This window comes from Haliaeetus albicilla, chromosome 10, assembly GCF_947461875.1.
Source record: "Haliaeetus albicilla chromosome 10, bHalAlb1.1, whole genome shotgun sequence".
Lineage (NCBI taxonomy): Eukaryota > Metazoa > Chordata > Aves > Accipitriformes > Accipitridae > Haliaeetus > Haliaeetus albicilla.
The window spans coordinates 36,611,193-36,629,246 of record NC_091492.1 but is presented as its reverse complement, the minus strand read 5'-3'; the positions used below and the strand labels follow the sequence as shown (position 1 = coordinate 36,629,246).

Genomic DNA, 18,054 nt, shown 5'->3' with positions numbered 1-18,054 from the left:
GTCCCATCGTGTGGCGCCGGGGGCGGGGCGGGAGCGCCGGGCTGAGGGGGGGGGGAAGTGGGTGTTTCCCATCGTGCCTTGCGGCAGCAGCGGCGCGGGCTGCGGGAATGAGGTAAAGGCGGGAGGGGCGGGGGCGCGCGGCAGGAAGCTGGGCGGCCAGGCGGCAACGGCGAGCGGAGCGGAGCGAGCCCGGCCCCATGGCGGACACTAAGGTGAGGGGGGGCGGGCGCGCTCCTGCGGGCCGAGGAGCCGGGGGCCGAGGCGGGAAGGGCTGGCGCTCAAGGGGGGAGGCGGGCTGGGCGGTGGAGGGGGGGGAAGAGGAGGCAGCGCGGGCCGGGGTGGCGGATGGGGGCGGGAGAGTAACGGAAACAGGTTGGGGCCCGGCCGGGGGCAGCGGGCCGGGCCGGGGGAGGCCCGAGGGCCCGCCGGGGTGCGCGGTGTGGGGCGGCCCGGAGGAGCCGGAGGGCTGAGGCGGGCGGGGGGGACCCGAGGTCAAGCAAGGCCCGGGAAGGACGAGCTCGGGGCCTTGTCGGAGGGCAGGGAGCGGCCGCGCCGCCTCGTCCCCCGCCTGGCGCGGCGCGGTGGGGCTGGGGGGTTGCCCGGCCGTTTCGGGCGGCCGGGGCGCGTCTGTTTCTTTGAGGCGGGCGGTCCCGCTCCGGCCGGCCTGCGCCGGCGGCGTCCCTTCCCGAGCGCGGGGAAGCCGGGGCCTCTCGCAGGCGCCGCGGCTTCGCCTGCGACTCGGGCGCTCCGGAGGGATCCCTCTCCCCGTTTCCCTCCTTTCTTCTTCTCCTTCTCCTCCTCCTCCTCCTCCCGCTTCTCCGCCCCTCCCCCCAGCCCGCCTGACTGAGCCCTTCGTGCCGCGGCCCGGCGAGAGCAGTAGCCCCCCACGTGCTTGCTATCGCGGCAGGGCGGGATCTTATCGTGATAACGGGATCTGCTTTCTCTCACATGTGGCCGTTGTGGATTATGCATGTCTCATGGCCTCTGTAATTAATTGGTCAGGTGCAGAACGGGTGATGTATTACCATATGCCGCTTCCTGCTGGAGGAGACAATATATAAAAGTTTGGCCAACCTTTCTTTTCCTGTTTCTTGAAAGCAGATGCGATTTATGTCTTTCTTGCTCCTTTCTTACGCACTGGAACACTGGGGACATAAAACGTAACCAGAATTTATTTTGCAACATTTCTTACCTAATTCCCCCCCTTGCCCCTTTTCTTTTTTGGCTTTTTTTTTTTGTTTGGTTTGGTTTGGGTTTTTTACTAGACTGCTTCCTTTCAGTTGCTCCATGCATGTGCAGTGTGTACCTGCTCTGTAAAGCATATTCTCAATAGAGCCTATAAGAGTGGACTCTTTCACCTGTAAAGTGAAAATAGGATTTAAGTGTCTCTAATGTGTAGACTGTTTTTCCTGTCTCTGTTATTCAAACAACAACAAGAAAACCCAAATCAGTTCCCTTGACCCGAGATAGCTGTTTGTGGCTTCATTAAACTTGCAGATTAATCTCCCTTCTAGGCTTCCCTACTGAATGCTTCTTAGCAGTGCATATGTACGAAGTATTAGAGATGTTTATCATTTACTTACTAGTCACATACTAAAAACAGTTCTTAAGCTTAATGAATGCTATGACAGATTCCTAAATAACTAAATAGAAAGTAGTATTTTGGCCATTTACCTATAACCTAAAGCTCCCCAAAGAGTCTTAAAGGAAAAAAAAAAAGCTTAAATTATTTCATGAGTGTTGCAACTGTGCTTCAAAACTATCTTTGATTGTGGGTGATTCTAATACCTAAAACTAGAATAATGAACTTCTGGATGTAAAGTGTTCCTTAAGATGGGTTAGGTGGTTGCTTTAGTGTTGGGGGGGGTTACCATTAATGATAGGTCATGAGCCACTAAGAAATAGTAGTGCTTTAGTAGCATAAAACACATATAGGAAAAATAGTTGAAGAAATTATTTTTCCATAACTAAAAGCTATTGCTCCAAGGCCAAGCCTCTGTACAATTAGTAAGAGTGGCAGGACTAAAACATCTAGCATGGCAAGAGCACCTTTTGGGGTTTTTTTGGTTTTGTTTATTTTCTTAGTATAACTATGTTGACTTTAAAGCCATTTGTTTTCAGCTATAATAATTTTTCCTTATTGTTACAGGGTATTTCAGTTACTAAGATCTAATTGCTGAATAGTCATAAATGTTTTCATTTTAAGCACAGATATGAGTACTTCAGATTTTAGGTACATAGCAAGTCTTGTGTTTTGTTTTGGGTTTTTTTTCTTTCTCCAGGAAACACATGAGGAGCATGATACTTCTACTGAAAATGCAGATGATTCTAACCATGATCCTCAGTTTGAGCCCATAGTTTCTCTTCCCGAGCAAGAAATAAAAACTCTGGAAGAGGATGAGGAAGAACTCTTTAAGATGCAAGTAGAATATTTCTGTGTACTATCTAAATGTTCATTAGACTTAAACTTGAATGTGTTTATAAAAAGCTAGATAACTTGTTAGGAGTCTCTGTGTATGAAGTGGCAACCTAAGTTGATTGGTATTTACTGTGGTGGCAGAGATTGAGTGGGAGGATGATTGATAATAATGCCAAAAGGAACTCTGAAGTCTGGAACAATAGAAGGGAGCTGATATTACCAATCTGGCTTCAGTATTGTTTAGTCTAAAAGAAAACATTAACTTGGATAATAATTAGAGGTTTGAAATTGTGTGATCACAGTATAAAACAAGTATCTTGGGGAAAAAAATGAGAAGTATATAGCGTTGCTGCCGTGCATCCCCGGTCATAAAGGATGGTGTATGATATACTGAAACAAAGCAACAGATGCAGTACAATGTTGGGGCGTTTGTGGCAGTACCTTTCTGTTGTCCTAAACATAGTTTTATCCTTAGATTGGGCTTATTGTCAAATCGGGATAGCTTGCTTAAGATGTATGATCTGCCTGAAGAACAGTTGATCAATCTGTGTAGGCTAAAGGCTTAAGAAGTGTTTTGAATTTGATCCATGATGTGTTTGCTTTTAAATAGGTTTAAAAAATACTGCTTTTACTTAATCACAGAAGGGTATTGTTCATATGGAAGAGAGATTTGAGTTTTCCTTGAGCAGATTCTGGTAAAAACCAAAGTGATGGTCAGTTTCTGACAAGTAGCATGGTGAGATCTCTGACCGCTAGGCCTCTCTGCACATGGGATGTGCAGTATCAGATAGAAAGTAGAATTTTTTTTTTTTAAAAGGGGGGATGGGTGGGGAATAATAGTTTTAAGTTCCAGTGCTCTATAGGTTCATTTTTATGTCTACAAAGGGGTGAAGGAGGAAAGGAATCCTTTTTTTGAATGCTGGTTGTTCTGATAGCTAAGCTTAGGGGAATCGCCTACTGAAGGCCAGGTGGACTTGGAAGGATGGACTTGCTTTGGAACAAAGTGCTCATCTGCATCAGAGCATCTAGAGTAGCTTGCTCCAACGTCTGACACCTTCTCTTGAAGGACCTGGCTTAGTATGAGTCCCTATCCGTTGCTCTTTTGTAGAAAAGTATGTCTTTATATATATCCTGTAGCGTGAGCAGGTGCTTCCTTTCCTATAGCAGTGTCTTAACCTCCTCACTAGCAGAGCTCAGACTGTCTCTTGGGTCAGTTTTGACTAATGTCCCAAACTACTCCTGTTTTTCTTTTGGCACACTGGCATCTTGGAAGATTAAACAGTGATGTTCTGAAGCAGGTATGTTGCACTGCAGTGCAGCAGTAAGATTTCTTTATTCCTGGTTTAAGATTAGCAACAGTTAGGTTTTTGGAGTTAAAAGGAAATGAGTGGCTCTAGAGGGTGAGGGATTTTGTTAACAGTTGATCAAACATTGGTCTTGGAATTATACATAAGAGTCTTTACTTAGCCTCAAGCTGCTCAATTTCTTGAATTAATAAATACTGCTGGTTAGATGGAGCAGTTGTATTCATAATATATAGAAAGAACTCTAGCTGTAGCAAAAGCTGTTAATTAGCTACCTTAATTTAAAAGGTTGCCTACACCAAATATGCTAATCATCCCCCAAAAGCGTGTCCAGAACCTGTTGAATTTTAGTATAGCTATTACATCATTCCTAATAGTTTGTTATTAAATTTGAATTTATCATATCACTTTCTAAATTTGTATGCAGAAGTAGAACAGGGAACCTTATAAAAGGAAATCTTTTCTTTCTTGTGTGTGGTTTTTAAAAAAACCAACTGTACTGTTCAGTTGAGTATGCTGTTTTGATAAAAGTTTCTACGTGCGGGCTAACTTCTTAAATTCTCTCTTCTTCAAGGCGAGCAAAGCTATTCCGATTTGCATCTGAGAATGACCTCCCAGAATGGAAAGAACGAGGAACTGGTGATGTAAAACTCCTGAAACACAAGGAAAAGGGAACAATTCGCCTCCTCATGAGGAGGGATAAAACCCTAAAAATCTGTGCAAACCATTATAGTATGTTATACATTGCTATACTTCTTATTTTTGTTTTAAAAAATAAGCTTATAGAATTATCCATTGTAGATTAAGAGCTCAGTGACTTTTTAGTGGCAGCTAGAGAATTGCTCTATGTCTTTAAACAGCAAATTTATATTAGACTGTAAAAGATTTGTCTCTTACTCTGCACACAAGGCTACAGGCATCAAAACCAATGAGTGCTTATTTTTAATTAACAGAAAGAAGCTGTGGTTGGTTTTGATGATTGCCTGCAAAACTGCGTCTTAAAGTTGTTTGGTTTTGTGGGTTGTTTTTTTTCTTCAGACTCTGCTAGTGTTCGAAAGACACTTTAAAATTTAGCTGGGATAGACTTTATGTGATTGCTCCCTCTGTGTGTGTGTGTGTGTGTGTGTTTTTTAATGATTAATAGAATGTAGAAAATGTAGGCCTTAATAATGTTTAGAATAAGAAATTAGTGTATACAGTCTTTTTTCATAAAAGAATGAGAAATAAGCAATCCCAATAATTACTACTTTGAGCTAAATGTTTGAATTAGTAGAAGCAATTGCTTAACCATCAGAAAACATATTGAGGTGCTAAACTAATCTGTGGCTGCCTTTCTCTGCTTGTGAAATAAACTGAAATGAACATCGTATATTCTGCTAACTCATTCAAAAAGAATGTGTATTGAGAGCTGATGGAGCAGGAGAGGTTTGTTCCTTTCATCCTCTTAGAATAAAAATAAACATGAAAGGGCAAGACAGACTTGAAAGTCAATATAGCTAGCAACAAGTACATTAATTTGGTAATACTTTGTCGCTTGCTTTGGTAACACTCAAGTTTTTATATGGAGAGTATGTAGTATTCTGTGGATTGAAACTACTTTTAGATAACTTGAAATAAATTGTTTGAAGTACCTTAATACAAATCTGCAGTCAGAAGCTCTAATGCTTATTTTCTTGGGTTAGATCTCTTCAGAAGGTCAGACTAATCAGAGGACACAAGTGTTCCTGTTTAGTAAATGAAATGGCAAATATGAAAGCAGTGTAGTCACCAACCAATAAGAATAAACCTTTTGTTTAGGAAAATAAATGTTGCACATATGCAAAACAGAATTTATAAATTTATGGTGTTCATGTCAAGAGGGTTTTTTCCCCTGGAAAAACTGCCTGCTTTCTTGAATTTATGCTAACTTACGGGCAGACAAAAAGACTCTTCATTTTTGCAAAACATTAAATGAAACAAAATTGTAATTTGATCTCTAAATTTAAAAAATGCAAAAAAGTGAGTAGACTCTTCAGATTTCTCTTGAACTAAACAAAGGACCCAGGGGTCGGGGAGAAAAAAAAAACCTGCTTAAACTTTGCATGTGTGTAATCTAAAAAAATCTTAGAGTAGTGTGAGAAGTAGCATTCCAACTTCTCCAATCAGTCAGGTTAAGTAATTATAGTGTCTTGGAGGGAAAGGGCTCTGTTTACTGAGAAGGAATAAATGGATTGAAAATATGCTGTGCGCATTTTGCAGCACTGCAGAATTCTGTAATACCTTGCAGTAGAGCTTTAAACTGAGGGGAGAGAAATGAACCTGATTTGATGACTAATTGTAGGAATAATACTTTTTTTTTCAATTTTTTTTTTGTAGTACCTAGTACTTTCAGTGTGCAAAAGAAGAATGAATGCTGTTTGTCTGGATGCCTTTTATTCCTAAACGATTTGACTGTTCTTCAGAGTTGTGCTTAGTGACTGCATCTCTCTTAGTATCACGGTCATCTGTTTCAAACAAGAATTGAATCAAACTCTCAGTTTCTTAACAATAGGGAATCTAGCATTCTTTTATACAGTAATCTTGCATCATTTTATTTGACGATGTAAGGAAAAATATATGTGGGCACTATTGTCTTCTATTTATTCAACAGTAATTCTGTGTAAAGTGCTTTACATAACCATCGCAGTCAGCTGTCAGTAAGATTCATGGAGGCTGGTGTGGAAAACATCTACTATTGTGCTGTGTACATCTTTTAATGCTTTCTTTTCAGTCACACCCTTAATGGAGCTGAAGCCTAATGCTGGAAGCGACAGGGCATGGGTCTGGAACACACATGCTGACTTTGCAGATGAAAGCCCCAAGCCTGAACTTCTGGCAATCCGATTTTTAAATGCAGAGAGTGAGTGGACTGACACTGAACTTACATTGATTGTATACTGTTACATTACACTACATGTCTAAACACTGCTGTAAAACCACTGTTGTAGATACACTGTGTCTTACCACTGCATGGTGGTGTTAGCTAATTACTGCTTTAACTGAGAGAAGTCAGTTAATCACTTAACCATACATGTTGACAAACAGTGTAATAATTAGGTCTCCAGTAATATTTATAGAGCTTTCTGCCCTAGGCACTTTTTTAACCTAAGCCATTTCATGCAAGTGTAATGCCAATTAGAATAAAACTAAAAGCAGTAATACTATGGGATAGAGTTTAATACATGCAGCTTGCTTTCATTTATCTCAGGCGCTCAATTGTAGTTAAGATTACATTTTTGCATTAGAAGCAAGGAAATACTGACTTGAGATTTCTGGTCCATCTGTATTAGCAGAACATCTGGGGGAGGGGGTTGTTTGTTATTTGTTTGGTTTTTTTTTTTAAATGAAGTATGTAGTATCTTCTTTGTTTTGATTAAAAGGAACACTTGGTGAAAAGTGCTAGTCCAGCCCAACAATCATACTAGTTGGGTTTTTTTGGAGTGACTACATTGACTACCAGAACAGAAAGGAGGTCTGTAATTACATGTGGATCTGCTGGTAGGGCTGAATGACAGTGGTAGCTTTCCCAACTCCTTGAGACTGAATCAAAGAACTGGCTTTTTTTCTTAAAAAAAAGCGGGGGGGGGGGGCAAAATGAAAGTGGAAAAATGTTGTTGTGTTTCCTGCTTTACCATTTGCCACACAAGTTTAGTGTGTTAGCTGCCTCTTCTCCCTACATGCTAGGTGGCTGTATATTTTAAAACTAGATGGATTTGCCTACATCTGGGAAGAGCTTAGTATATCTCGTTTGCTTCCTTTTCCTCAAGTCTCCAACATCATATTGTTTAGCCAAATAAATCTTTCTGATCCACCTGCTTAGAGCTTGCTTCTTTCTTAATCAAATGTGAAATTAAAGGGTTTTGGTAACTATTTGCTCATCTTTTCAAAAGTCTTTCCCTCTTTCTGGTAGAGGTTGTTCAGCTTATTGAGTGTTTTGTCTCAAGGGAGTAGTCCTCTTTTGCCTGTTTACCCTTTGCAGTACTGACTAAGCAGATGACAGGTGAACACACATAAGTACGCCCTTCAAGTAGCTTTCCTTTTTGAGATGCTTGGAAAGGAATCAATACAAATACTTCCTGGACTAGTTTGACAGTGGCTTCTGAATTCCTGTGAGGCAACAGTGACCTCATGTGGTCAGTCAGACCAAGTTGGTGTACCAAATTGCCACCTTCACAGTTCTGGTGTTAGAAAGTGCCTTGTCTAATCCACTTTTGTGTCTTGTTGCTTGTGTAAAAACATTATTGTAACTTGATCAACTGCTTGGAATGACTGTTGGTGGCTTAGACCAAAACATAATGAAGGTTATACTTCCTTAGCTATTGTATTTGGGAAAAGGTTGAATCCAGGCCTTTGGGTATTGAGTCTGAATATGCTGTATTAATGAAACAGGCTTTATCTTCCATTCTTGATGTTAAGAACCCTGTGTTATGGTAAGGATGTGGAGGTCTTTTTTAGGGTGTAATGTAGTTGACAAGGATGGTAGTTCAAAGCTAATCTTGAATCTTTTGCCCACAGATAGTCATATGAGCAGCCTCTGACATCCTATTCTTATTCCTGTAGGCTAGGGACAGCTGGGAGTTAAAATAACTACAAAACAGCTCCTTCTGGCATTACGTTTTAAATATTTTGCAAAATAAGCTGCTTTAATAGACTTGCTAAAGAAAACAAACTGCTTCTGCACAAAGATGTGATTCAAGAATTTTGCATAGCCTCTTGGATGATTTTAAACTAGATTACTTCATAAGTGCCTACAAGTTCTATTTATACAAAATTCTGGTATCTTTCCTCAAGATTGGAAGTATTCAATGTTGCAAGGAGGTAAAACTAATGAAAAAATATTCTATCTTTACTGAAACAGATGCACAGAAATTCAAGGCAAAATTTGAAGAATGCAGGAATGAAGTAGACAAGAGAGCAAAGAAAGGTAAGGTTAAGTCTAAGTGTACCACACCACTTTTTCTAGCTGTTTGAATGGTTATAGTACCCTGGAGTATCATTGTGTTTTAGCAGACTCACTCTGTACTGAACTGCAGTCTTCAGTTCAGGTGCTTTTTCTGTCTGCGAGAGTAATAGTTCACGGGAGTGACAACTGCCTTCTTTTTCGTAGAAGGCTGTTACAATTGCTGTTGGGACATTGCTTTTTTGGAAAGGCTATTAAGGAAGCATATCTGGTTTATAGTATGCAAGTGAACTGTGAACACTGCAACCAGAGTGATATTTCCTCCTTCCAGTTCCCCTTCGCAAATTCCACAAATATATAATCATGCAAGCAGAATACTTAATTTTTATAGTTGTTAATGTGTATGAAGTTGTACCATTTTTTCCCAGGTCTGTCTGTTTAATAGATGAATGCACTGCCTTGTAGAATTGCCTATGTGACGAGATACGTAAAATAAACACTTCCATCTTTCTAAAGTACAGATTACTAGTGGTCTGCAGTCAACAAATTTAGATTGGAATTTTTCAGTCTTAAGAAATTCCTATTCCCCAGTTCCAAACTGGGGAACTTGACTTTTGGTTTTTTTGGTTAAGATAGGCAAGAAGCTAAGGACTTGAGACATCTACTTGACTGGACAGTGTATGGAGTCTGTACTGGTAGCAGCAAAGCTGACCAAATGTTACATGTTTCTCAGTCACTATGATTAGGCCCTCATTTAGTTATTAAAATATGCAAGTGGTATTTCTTGAATTCTGACATCTGAAGTAATTACCAAAGGAAAAGAAATGGAATTAATCACTCCACTGCTCAGTGGAGAATTTCTTTACTTTTGTTCTTATTCTAAATATCAACTGTCTCTCCCCACCCTCACCCTCCACGTCTCTATTCTTTCCCCTGAAACAGGAAAATCCGTTACTGCCTGTATGTAACTTTTTTCCTAATCAATCTCTTAGCAGGCACAGACAAAAATGATAGTGCTGATAAAGTTGCTGAAAAACTAGAAGAGCTTTCTGTAAAGGAAGAGAGCAAAGAATCTGAGAAGAAAGAGACCAAGGAAAAAACTGAAGAAAAGCAATAAATCATCCTGGGCCTTGCAGTTTTTCCTTTACTTTTTTCTTTCTTTCTTTTTCTTTTTTGTTTGGTTGGTGGGGGTTTTTTTGTTTGTTTTTTTGGGTGGTTTTTTGTTGTTTTTGGTTTTTTTTTTACAAGGGACTTTATAAGGAACTGAATTCACCGTTCAGGTTGTTTTTTCTAAGCTTTTGCCCTTTTGAAGATGTCTTCAGAAAATCCATTCCCCAGTCATGAAAATGTACTGTGCTAACTTTCTTTTCCATAGTGGAAACACTTATTTATAGTCATCCAAAAGAGTGAATAAAACAAACTTGAAAACAGCATCAGAGGACAGAACTGAGTTTTCTATATACTTTAAAGGCTTATGAATACACTTATTTCATTGAGTGTTGAGATACATATCATCATACCTGTGGATTAATTAGGTTAACAGACTTTACCAACAGGGAAGATTAAGATTACATACATGTTTCTTATATGGCTTCTAAAACTGTAATATAACAGACCTTTCACACTTTTTGTGCTGTGTGTTCCTGAGCAGGGAATGTGCCTGTGATTCTTGAAATGCAGCAGACTTCTGGAATCAGGTGGTAGAGCATTCCTGGCACACTATTAATGATGTTCCATCAGACAGTGAAAATAAAGGTGGGGGAGAAAATGTATTACATGAGACTTGAAGTATTTTCCTCTTACAAAATAAAATCTCAGCTCCCTCCCCGCCCCCCCAATTTGTTAATATTACAAATGCTTGACTTAAGCACAAAGTTGTTGCTGTGGTCCCAGATCTTCCATGATGCGCTACTTGCTGACTGAAGGCAGCAGCAGCCTGTTATACTAAGGTGTATACAAAGGAATCTTAACTGAGTACCTTACTATGAGATTCCCCATGTAAGCATATCATAAAAGTTGTACTCTAAAATTTCTTTTAAATTTAAAAAGCTTTTAAAAGTTGTTTTTTTTTTTCCCAGGGCTTTGGAGCTTGCATTGTTTTTACAAACTGGAGGGGTTCTGAACTTTTAAGATGCATGGTGGGAGGCTGTCCCTCTTGGAGAGTGGCAGTCTGACATTTGCTTTGGAAGAGTTAACTGTTGTACATGCTTGAGGGGCCTCCTCCTTGCCAGAATGGGAAAATTGATCAAATCTTTCCTACAAATGTTTTCTCTTTATCAGGTTTCAAGTTAGTGCTAGAGAGTAGGAGAATAAACTATAGTAAGCAATAAAATCAACACACTTCATAAGTCTGATAGATTAAATGAATTTCCTTGTTAACCACTAATACAAGGGTAGTGTTAGGATAGTGATGGAATCCTGTAATACTGTTTCCAAAATAATTATGAAAACTGGACAAAACTTGCTAAACTTTTAAGACTGTATGATGTTAACATTGGATAGCAAGACCTTTTTATCTTCATAAAGAGGCTTTCCAAGTAGGTCAGGTTCTGCAGTCTACCTGAGGAAAATATATTTTTTAGAAAATCTTGTCTGTTTTCTTAGCACTGCCTTTTGATGCTACAATGAACTAGTCTTAAATCTGGAACTGTAATTAGGGTACTCGCTTCATTCAAAGTAATTCCTTTGGTATTGTGCATGTTCCCCTTCAAGTACAGCAGATATCAAAAGTCTGTTAATTAACAAAGATGGTTGAAAGGCAAAATAAAATGCTTTTTAGTGTTTCTGGTTTGGAAATAACAAGACAAAGCTATTCTGAAGTACTTAACATTTGAATGTAAAAGCCAAATCTTTATCTGTGAGTCACTGTAAATTCTCTGATCTGATAATGTCAAACAGTGTGTCTAAATTGATAGAAATGACATTTAAAAATTACAAAATAAATTTAAATTTTCATTTAAAGGATTTGCTTTTTATTTAAAGAATTCTTACTGGGAATGCATTTTTAGCCTGCAGGGACAAAGTGATGAAGGCAGCAAAATGAGTGAGTTTGATTTCACTGTCAAACATCGTACAGAAGAGGGGAGGAAACACTTGAATGACTTAACTTGTCTTAATCTTAGATATTGACAACTCCTGCTTAATTTTATTACCTTCTCTTCTTTACTTATTTATGCATGCTTAAATGATTTCAAGACATTTCCATTCCTGTTTAGGTTAACCGATCCATGTTTACAGTTCATGGATTAGAACCATCCTTAAGTCTGCAATCTCAGAGCCAAGTTATGAGGGACCACTAAGTAAAATAACTTCTCTGGATGGCATTTGGCTGAAGAATGCCTTGGTCTTCTAAACTAAGGGATGGTTAGTCAACTTTAGAAGCCATAGGTGTGCTGTTCTACAAATTAAAAAGCAGTAAGTATTTTTAAAATTGATCTTGGTGAAATGAGGCTTTTTTTGTGTAAGTCATTCTAATGATAAACTTTCCTATATGTAACATAGACTACCAAGAGATGTCCTTGAAATGTTTTTGTAGCTCTCTCTCTAGTGAGTATTCTAGAGTTCTAGCTGATGTAGTGTCTTGTCCCCCTGCCCAGGTCACCAGGTGTTCATGCTTTCCCACCATCTTCACTGTTAACAGGGTTATTGAGATGATAGAAGCTGACCTGTCTTGTCAGGCAGTAGAGAGTCTTAAAATAATAACTTGGCTCAAAAAATAGTAACAGTCCTTTGACAAAAATGTAGGCTTATAGTGCAAAAGTTCCTTCCTGAATCTGTGGGCAACTACTAAAATATGTCAGTTGCCTTATACTTGTTTCTGAAATGGCAATAACTTCAGTGTGATTTAAATGTCTGAACCTGTTTGAAGGTATTGTGCCATAGTAAAAATGGCTCGTGTAGAAACCTCTAAGTCATTGTTTAGACAGATTTCGGAAACTTGCTGAATCTTTAATTTCTGCACTTTATAGGGGTGTGTTGAGACTAAATTTCTCTCAAGGATTCTAGAGACAAAATGCATTTTAGGCTATTTTAACACCTGCAGTTGAATAGTGGCTACTTTCCCTCTTACTCCCAGTGAGGCAAGGTAACTCCTAGCATCTTTAAATGCAGATGAAAATAATGGGGAATGGAGTTTTGTTAATGCAGCTGGCTAAAGAATAAAGTCTTTTTAAGCACTTCTAACTTAAATAACAGCGTTACTGAGAATATGGCTGAATCTTAAAGAAAGTACAAGTGAAGATTTTTTAAGAGGTTTTAATCCATTTTTGGTAAAAATGGAAACTGCAGTAGGATTAGTAGAGCATTGTCAGGTGCTAAAGTCTGCAATTTGTGCAAATTCTGCTTGCTTCAAGTGCAGAAAGATGCTATATAAGCCAGGCTTAATAACCCAGCCTTTGTTGGTACTGATGGTTTTGTGTGTATAAAACTGGATGGATGAGTGTTTGAGGTCACCTGAATAATGAATTTAACTTACAAATAGGTAAACTTTGAGCATCAAAATAGTATCATCTTAACAGGTAGTTAAGGTCTTAAAAAAGTAGACTTAAGGTTTTTTAAATACAAAAATGAATTCAAAATAGTTCTCTCTAAATCCCATGTTAATTATTTTGAAGACTACGCTAATAGTTTTTTTTTTCTCCAGGAATAAACTTGTATTAGCGATACTAAATGTCTCATTGAAAATTGCAAACACGCCAATTTGCTGTATTTTAACACTGTAAATGATGATTTTTTTTTCCCTGTGTAATAAGGTAGCTTGTATCAAACACAAGTTCTCTGTGATACCAAAAACTCAGAAAATTAAAGTTCTTGTCAACGCTATGCAGACATGAGAATGTTGTGAATCTTTATTATTTTTGATGCAACATGCTCAAGAAATACCTCTATGTAAAGGGCAAAAATACAAGTCTGAATAGTTCTTCCAGTTTTGTTACTAAATGTCTTGGAAAGTTTAATTCAAAAATATGAAGGATTTAACTGAAAAACAAGGGATCAGTTTGTATATATACCTTCATCACGGCAAGAAGTGTGATAGGGCTGTGCAGGAGAGGAGGAGGATGGGTGAAGTGTGCAGGTATACCATCTCTTCTCACTTGGTATTCCGTAGATGTGTAGGGAGGTATTTGGTTCAGAAAGCATCTGCAGCGTGAGCAGTACTTCCTTGCCTGTGAAGGAGCACCTGCAGCCCAGACCAACTGTACCAGTTAGGAGTATGGATTTCCCAATTTGAGAATCTGTCAGGTCCAGAAGGCGGATGGTGTTCTTTATGGCTATGGTGAGTCATGCTGAACTCTGACTTCCCACAATAGAAATGCTGTGCTTTATGCTGCTTCATCTCAATGCATTCCTTTGAATAACTTAATGAAAAAACTTTAAGGGTACTAGAAACTTTTCTCTAAAGACAAGGCTGATTCAGAGTTCAGAAAACTCAGCTTGATACCTTACTAATACTGAATTGTAACTATTTGTGTAGAAATGGAGATTGTGGGGGAGATAACATTATAAACTGCCTTATTGTTTTTTGATCTCCTGTACAGATTGCCATCAGCTTTCAATGCTGAGTACTTAAAACAGTGGTGTGGTTATTTAAAACAAACCCAAACCTCTCTCCATTTAAGTCTCTGTAGTTGTCTGTATTTATGCTCTTCTGTTCCCAGTACACCTATCTGTTCTGCCTGGTCCAGCTTGTTTCTAGCAAGCTGTATTTTCTAAGGTGTCTATGGCAAGCTGGTGTCTTAATTTTGATTAGCCAAACTAATTTCAAAGTGTTCTTAAATTCCTGAGGTCTTGTCTATGTGTAAACTTGCACTAGTTTAGTGAAGTGAGGTGTGTACAAAGGATTTATTTTTTTTAAATTTTTGCTTTTATGATGGCTTATTTAGGAGTTACTTTAAAAGTCTTCCTAATTAGATTTAGCTAGAATTACCTTTAAAATAGAAGTAAGAGAAATTACCAGTCTTTCACTAACAATCTTTGACAATGTATCATTTTCAGAGTCAGGAGATAACAAAAACCAACTGCAACAGACCAGAATTATTTTGCTTGGTGAAGAAAAGTTTGAAGTAATCAGCTGTAGAGTAGATTGTGCATGTAAGTGATTTCTCAGACTGTAGTTCATGTGAAAACAAGGTGTTCTCTCAAGTAAGCAACTTGTGCAATTATATAATAAGGAAATAATTCTTGAAGCTGTGAAAACTGACAAGCACAGGAGCAAAAAAATCTCCTCATATTTAAGCATTGAATAGTTACTAGTATCTACAGCTATGCATCAGATTTATAACCACTGGTGTATTTTTCCAATATGCAGATTTAAGTATGGAAAACTTTTGTCCGCTTCTATCACATTAGACATTAACCACTGACTTAAGACCTGTTCATATTTGAAAGACTTGCTTGTGTAACTAGTTTGGTATAGTCTCCTAGTGAAACTGCAGCCTACATTAGATCCATAAATAAATTACATTTGTAAAAATACTTTTTTAAGTATTAATGGTGAAGCTAGGGTTTGTGGGGTATAGATTATCTGTTATGCTTTTAACCAATATAATGACAAATGTTTTAAGTACAAACAAGGTGCTAGCACAATTCTGCATTAGATGTTACGTACAGCAAACTTATTTTGTGGAAGGTCTCTGACTACTGCAAGTATTTCATGAACTTTATAGTCTTAAACTTATTTTCAACTTTCAAGCTGGAGAAGTCCAGCTTTTTGTTGTTTATCAGTCTTACTACAAATTTGCATCAGCTGATCCACTGTATTGTAGATATTAACTGTTCTATCAAGATGTGCAATTTACTTAACAGAGAAGCTAATGGTGTCACAAGTTCTTGCCTATTCATGTTGTGTTGGCTGTCCTCATTTCAAGTAGCTAAAAGTATATAGTTTTCTAATGCTGTTTTTCCATAAAAGCAATTATAGCTATGTAAACACCAACAAAGATGGATTGGACATTAAAGTGACTGAATATTTTGCATTCTTTGGAGGATATTTCTCAAGTCTATTCTACTAGGTATAATTAAAGTTACATTGCTTCATGTAAATAGTGCTTATCAGTTTTAGTATCTTAATTTATTTGCTGGTACATGAACCACTGTTGGCTTTCTCAGTTTCAGCAGCATCATTTAGAGTGATATTCCATCCTAGTAGAGGAGAATTACACCTTGTTAATGGTTTTAAACAGGATGGTTGGTGAATCTTCAAAACTGTTCAGAGGCCTACATTATTCTAATGTAAGTAGTTTCTTGTGGGGATGGTTTAGGAATCAAGTCTGTAAATAAAGTAATCAAAGTCTCATAATAAATGCAACTTGACATGCCCCATCGCTGCAGTTGGGAAATACATGTTATATGGGTTCTGTTCTAAGCAAATGCTATTCCATGGAAGAATCTAGAAAGTTATGTGGGATATCTGTTTAGGCTACTGAAAAGCCATTACTAGGAAATAATTTCTTGATATATCTAGTAAGAAATAAACTTGAACAACTAAATGAAAATTGTCATATTAAAGTTCCCAGAACTGTCTAGCCTGCTTGGACTTTTTGCCAGCACCACGCTGCTCATGATGATCCAGATGTCCTCTGTACTGAGCAGTGCAAGTTTGAGGGAAAAACAGCTTTTACGAAACACCTAGTTGCTGATCCTCCAGGGTCTTGCCAGTGACCCTGAACAGTTCGCAGGTCACCCATACTACATGGGCTGGCAATGCATTTGTTGTAGTAAGCAAATCTGGTAAGAAAAGTAGAATTATTTATTCTGGTCATCGTTTAATGACAACAGTTAATACAAGCTAGGAGCTATATTGCCTTGTGACCACTAAAAGATTCCAGGGATTTTCAGTATTTCCAAGTGTGCAAAATAAAAGAATTATCTTAACCATGTAGCTGATTTCCAGCTAACATTAGTGCCATGATTTGATATGAAAATTGCACGGCAATCGAGATTTCTTGATGCTTGCTCTTTCATGAGTTTCCTTTCATCTTACCAGCTTGGAGGATGGTACCCTGGCATGTGGCTCAGACACAGCTTCTGTGGTTGGCCCTTTCTCTTTTGGGCTAAAACCTCAGAGTAAAATCTTGCAAAAAAAGATATGCAATTAGTAGCCATACTCTGCCAGATTATTTTTAGATTGTTCTTTGTAGCTGTATTAGCTCTTTGGGTAGCCACTAAATCTTTTCCTAACTCATGCTGCTGTTGCTGTTTACCTCAATGCTGCCAAAATGTTCTGGCATGCTAATAAGGTAGTGTGAATCCAGAAACTACAGTCCTTGAAATAGAGGTGTTCCAGGAGAGCAGTTCTGAGATGTGCCTGTTCTGCTTTAGTCAAGTCCTCTTCAGACATCCTTACTGTTTGAATGGTAAAGTCATCTCATGGCTTTAGATGTACTTGCCTTTTAATAGTGAGATTGAATGTTGCTCAGCAGTGCTTTATGCTGTCTTGAAAATAGAACATTCTCAAGAACAGGAATGTTAGTGGGAAGGAAATGAGGTGAACTGTGGGAATTGTTGGACACCAAATTACCGAAATTTATTGCGTTCTGATAGGTGATCTACAATGTGCAGCAAAAAAAAATACATCTCAAAACACAATTCAGCATAACACTGTAGCCTTGTAACATGGAATGTCTCAGCCCTCTTTGGGAAATGCTGGTTCTGCATGACTGCACTGCTGCACAGCAAATGTGTCTTGATCCACAGGATGACTGTGCAGCCCAGACCAGGCTTGCACAGTGATCTTTCAAGATCTGTTGAGGTTTGGAGATGCGCCTTTTTTATTGCTATGAAAGCTACAATTCTTTGTGCCCTGATACCACGTACTCACGCTGTTATCTTTAGTGTCCCTTACTAAAGTGTTGCATGGCTGGGAGACTTTAAAATCAAACAAACAAAAAAACCAAAACCCCAAAGTTGTTTGCTGCTGAGTACCTCCCTTCAGAACAGGAGTGGTTTGAAAGATTGGTGCTCTAAATTGGGGCTGTGAGACTGTGGAGAAGCATTAGCATGTTGGAGTGATAAAGGGAAAACCATTCTGAAGGGTGGAAGGAGCAGGAGCACTGAATTCTCCCCACTTGCAAAGCTGCCTTTGAGAAGCAGACTTCTAGAGAGGTGAGAATCTGTATAGGAATATAGGAAAATACAATTGAAAGTAATGCAGTGCAGAGAACACAGTAGGAATAGTCTCCTTAAGAATAACTCCTGTATTCTCATCAAGGAATGTTACTGTTCCAGAAGGGCTTTGTCCTTAAAAAGAATGAAATTTCAGTAAATCACCAACCTCCAAATATGTATCTTAATGAACTTGAGTGTATTGCACCCTAACTCCTGCTAGAAACTTGTCAGGATGCTTCTGTTGCTCACCTAGAAAGGAAACTTGCATGTCCATGCTAAAAAAATGCAGATTTGACTGTCACTTGGGA

At 38.7% G+C, this 18,054-nt stretch overlaps 1 protein-coding gene and 1 non-coding gene across 2 annotated transcripts; both read left to right on the top strand.

Moving 5' to 3' along the window:
* Positions 1–62: 62 nt before the first annotated feature.
* On the top strand, positions 63–13,462 carry RANBP1 (RAN binding protein 1). Its single transcript, XM_069794996.1, has 6 exons — positions 63–212; positions 2,283–2,419; positions 4,298–4,455; positions 6,473–6,601; positions 8,600–8,665; positions 9,634–13,462. The coding sequence occupies exons 1-6, from the start codon at positions 198–200 to the stop codon at positions 9,756–9,758; spliced, it is 630 nt and encodes a 209-aa protein (XP_069651097.1). The 5' UTR covers positions 63–197; the 3' UTR covers positions 9,759–13,462.
* LOC138687591 (small nucleolar RNA SNORA77) lies at positions 8,748–8,880 on the top strand. The gene has a single exon (XR_011326745.1). It is a non-coding gene; the product is annotated as a small nucleolar RNA SNORA77 (small nucleolar RNA).
* Positions 13,463–18,054: the final 4,592 nt, after the last annotated feature.

Excerpts from the sequence above, each read along its gene's own strand:
- RANBP1 (XM_069794996.1), top strand. Across the intron at positions 2,420-4,297 it reads GAGGAAGAACTCTTTAAGAT|GCGAGCAAAGCTATTCCGAT; the intron begins GCAAGTAGAATA and ends CTCTTCTTCAAG. Across the intron at positions 4,456-6,472 it reads AATCTGTGCAAACCATTATA|TCACACCCTTAATGGAGCTG; the intron begins GTATGTTATACA and ends CTTTCTTTTCAG.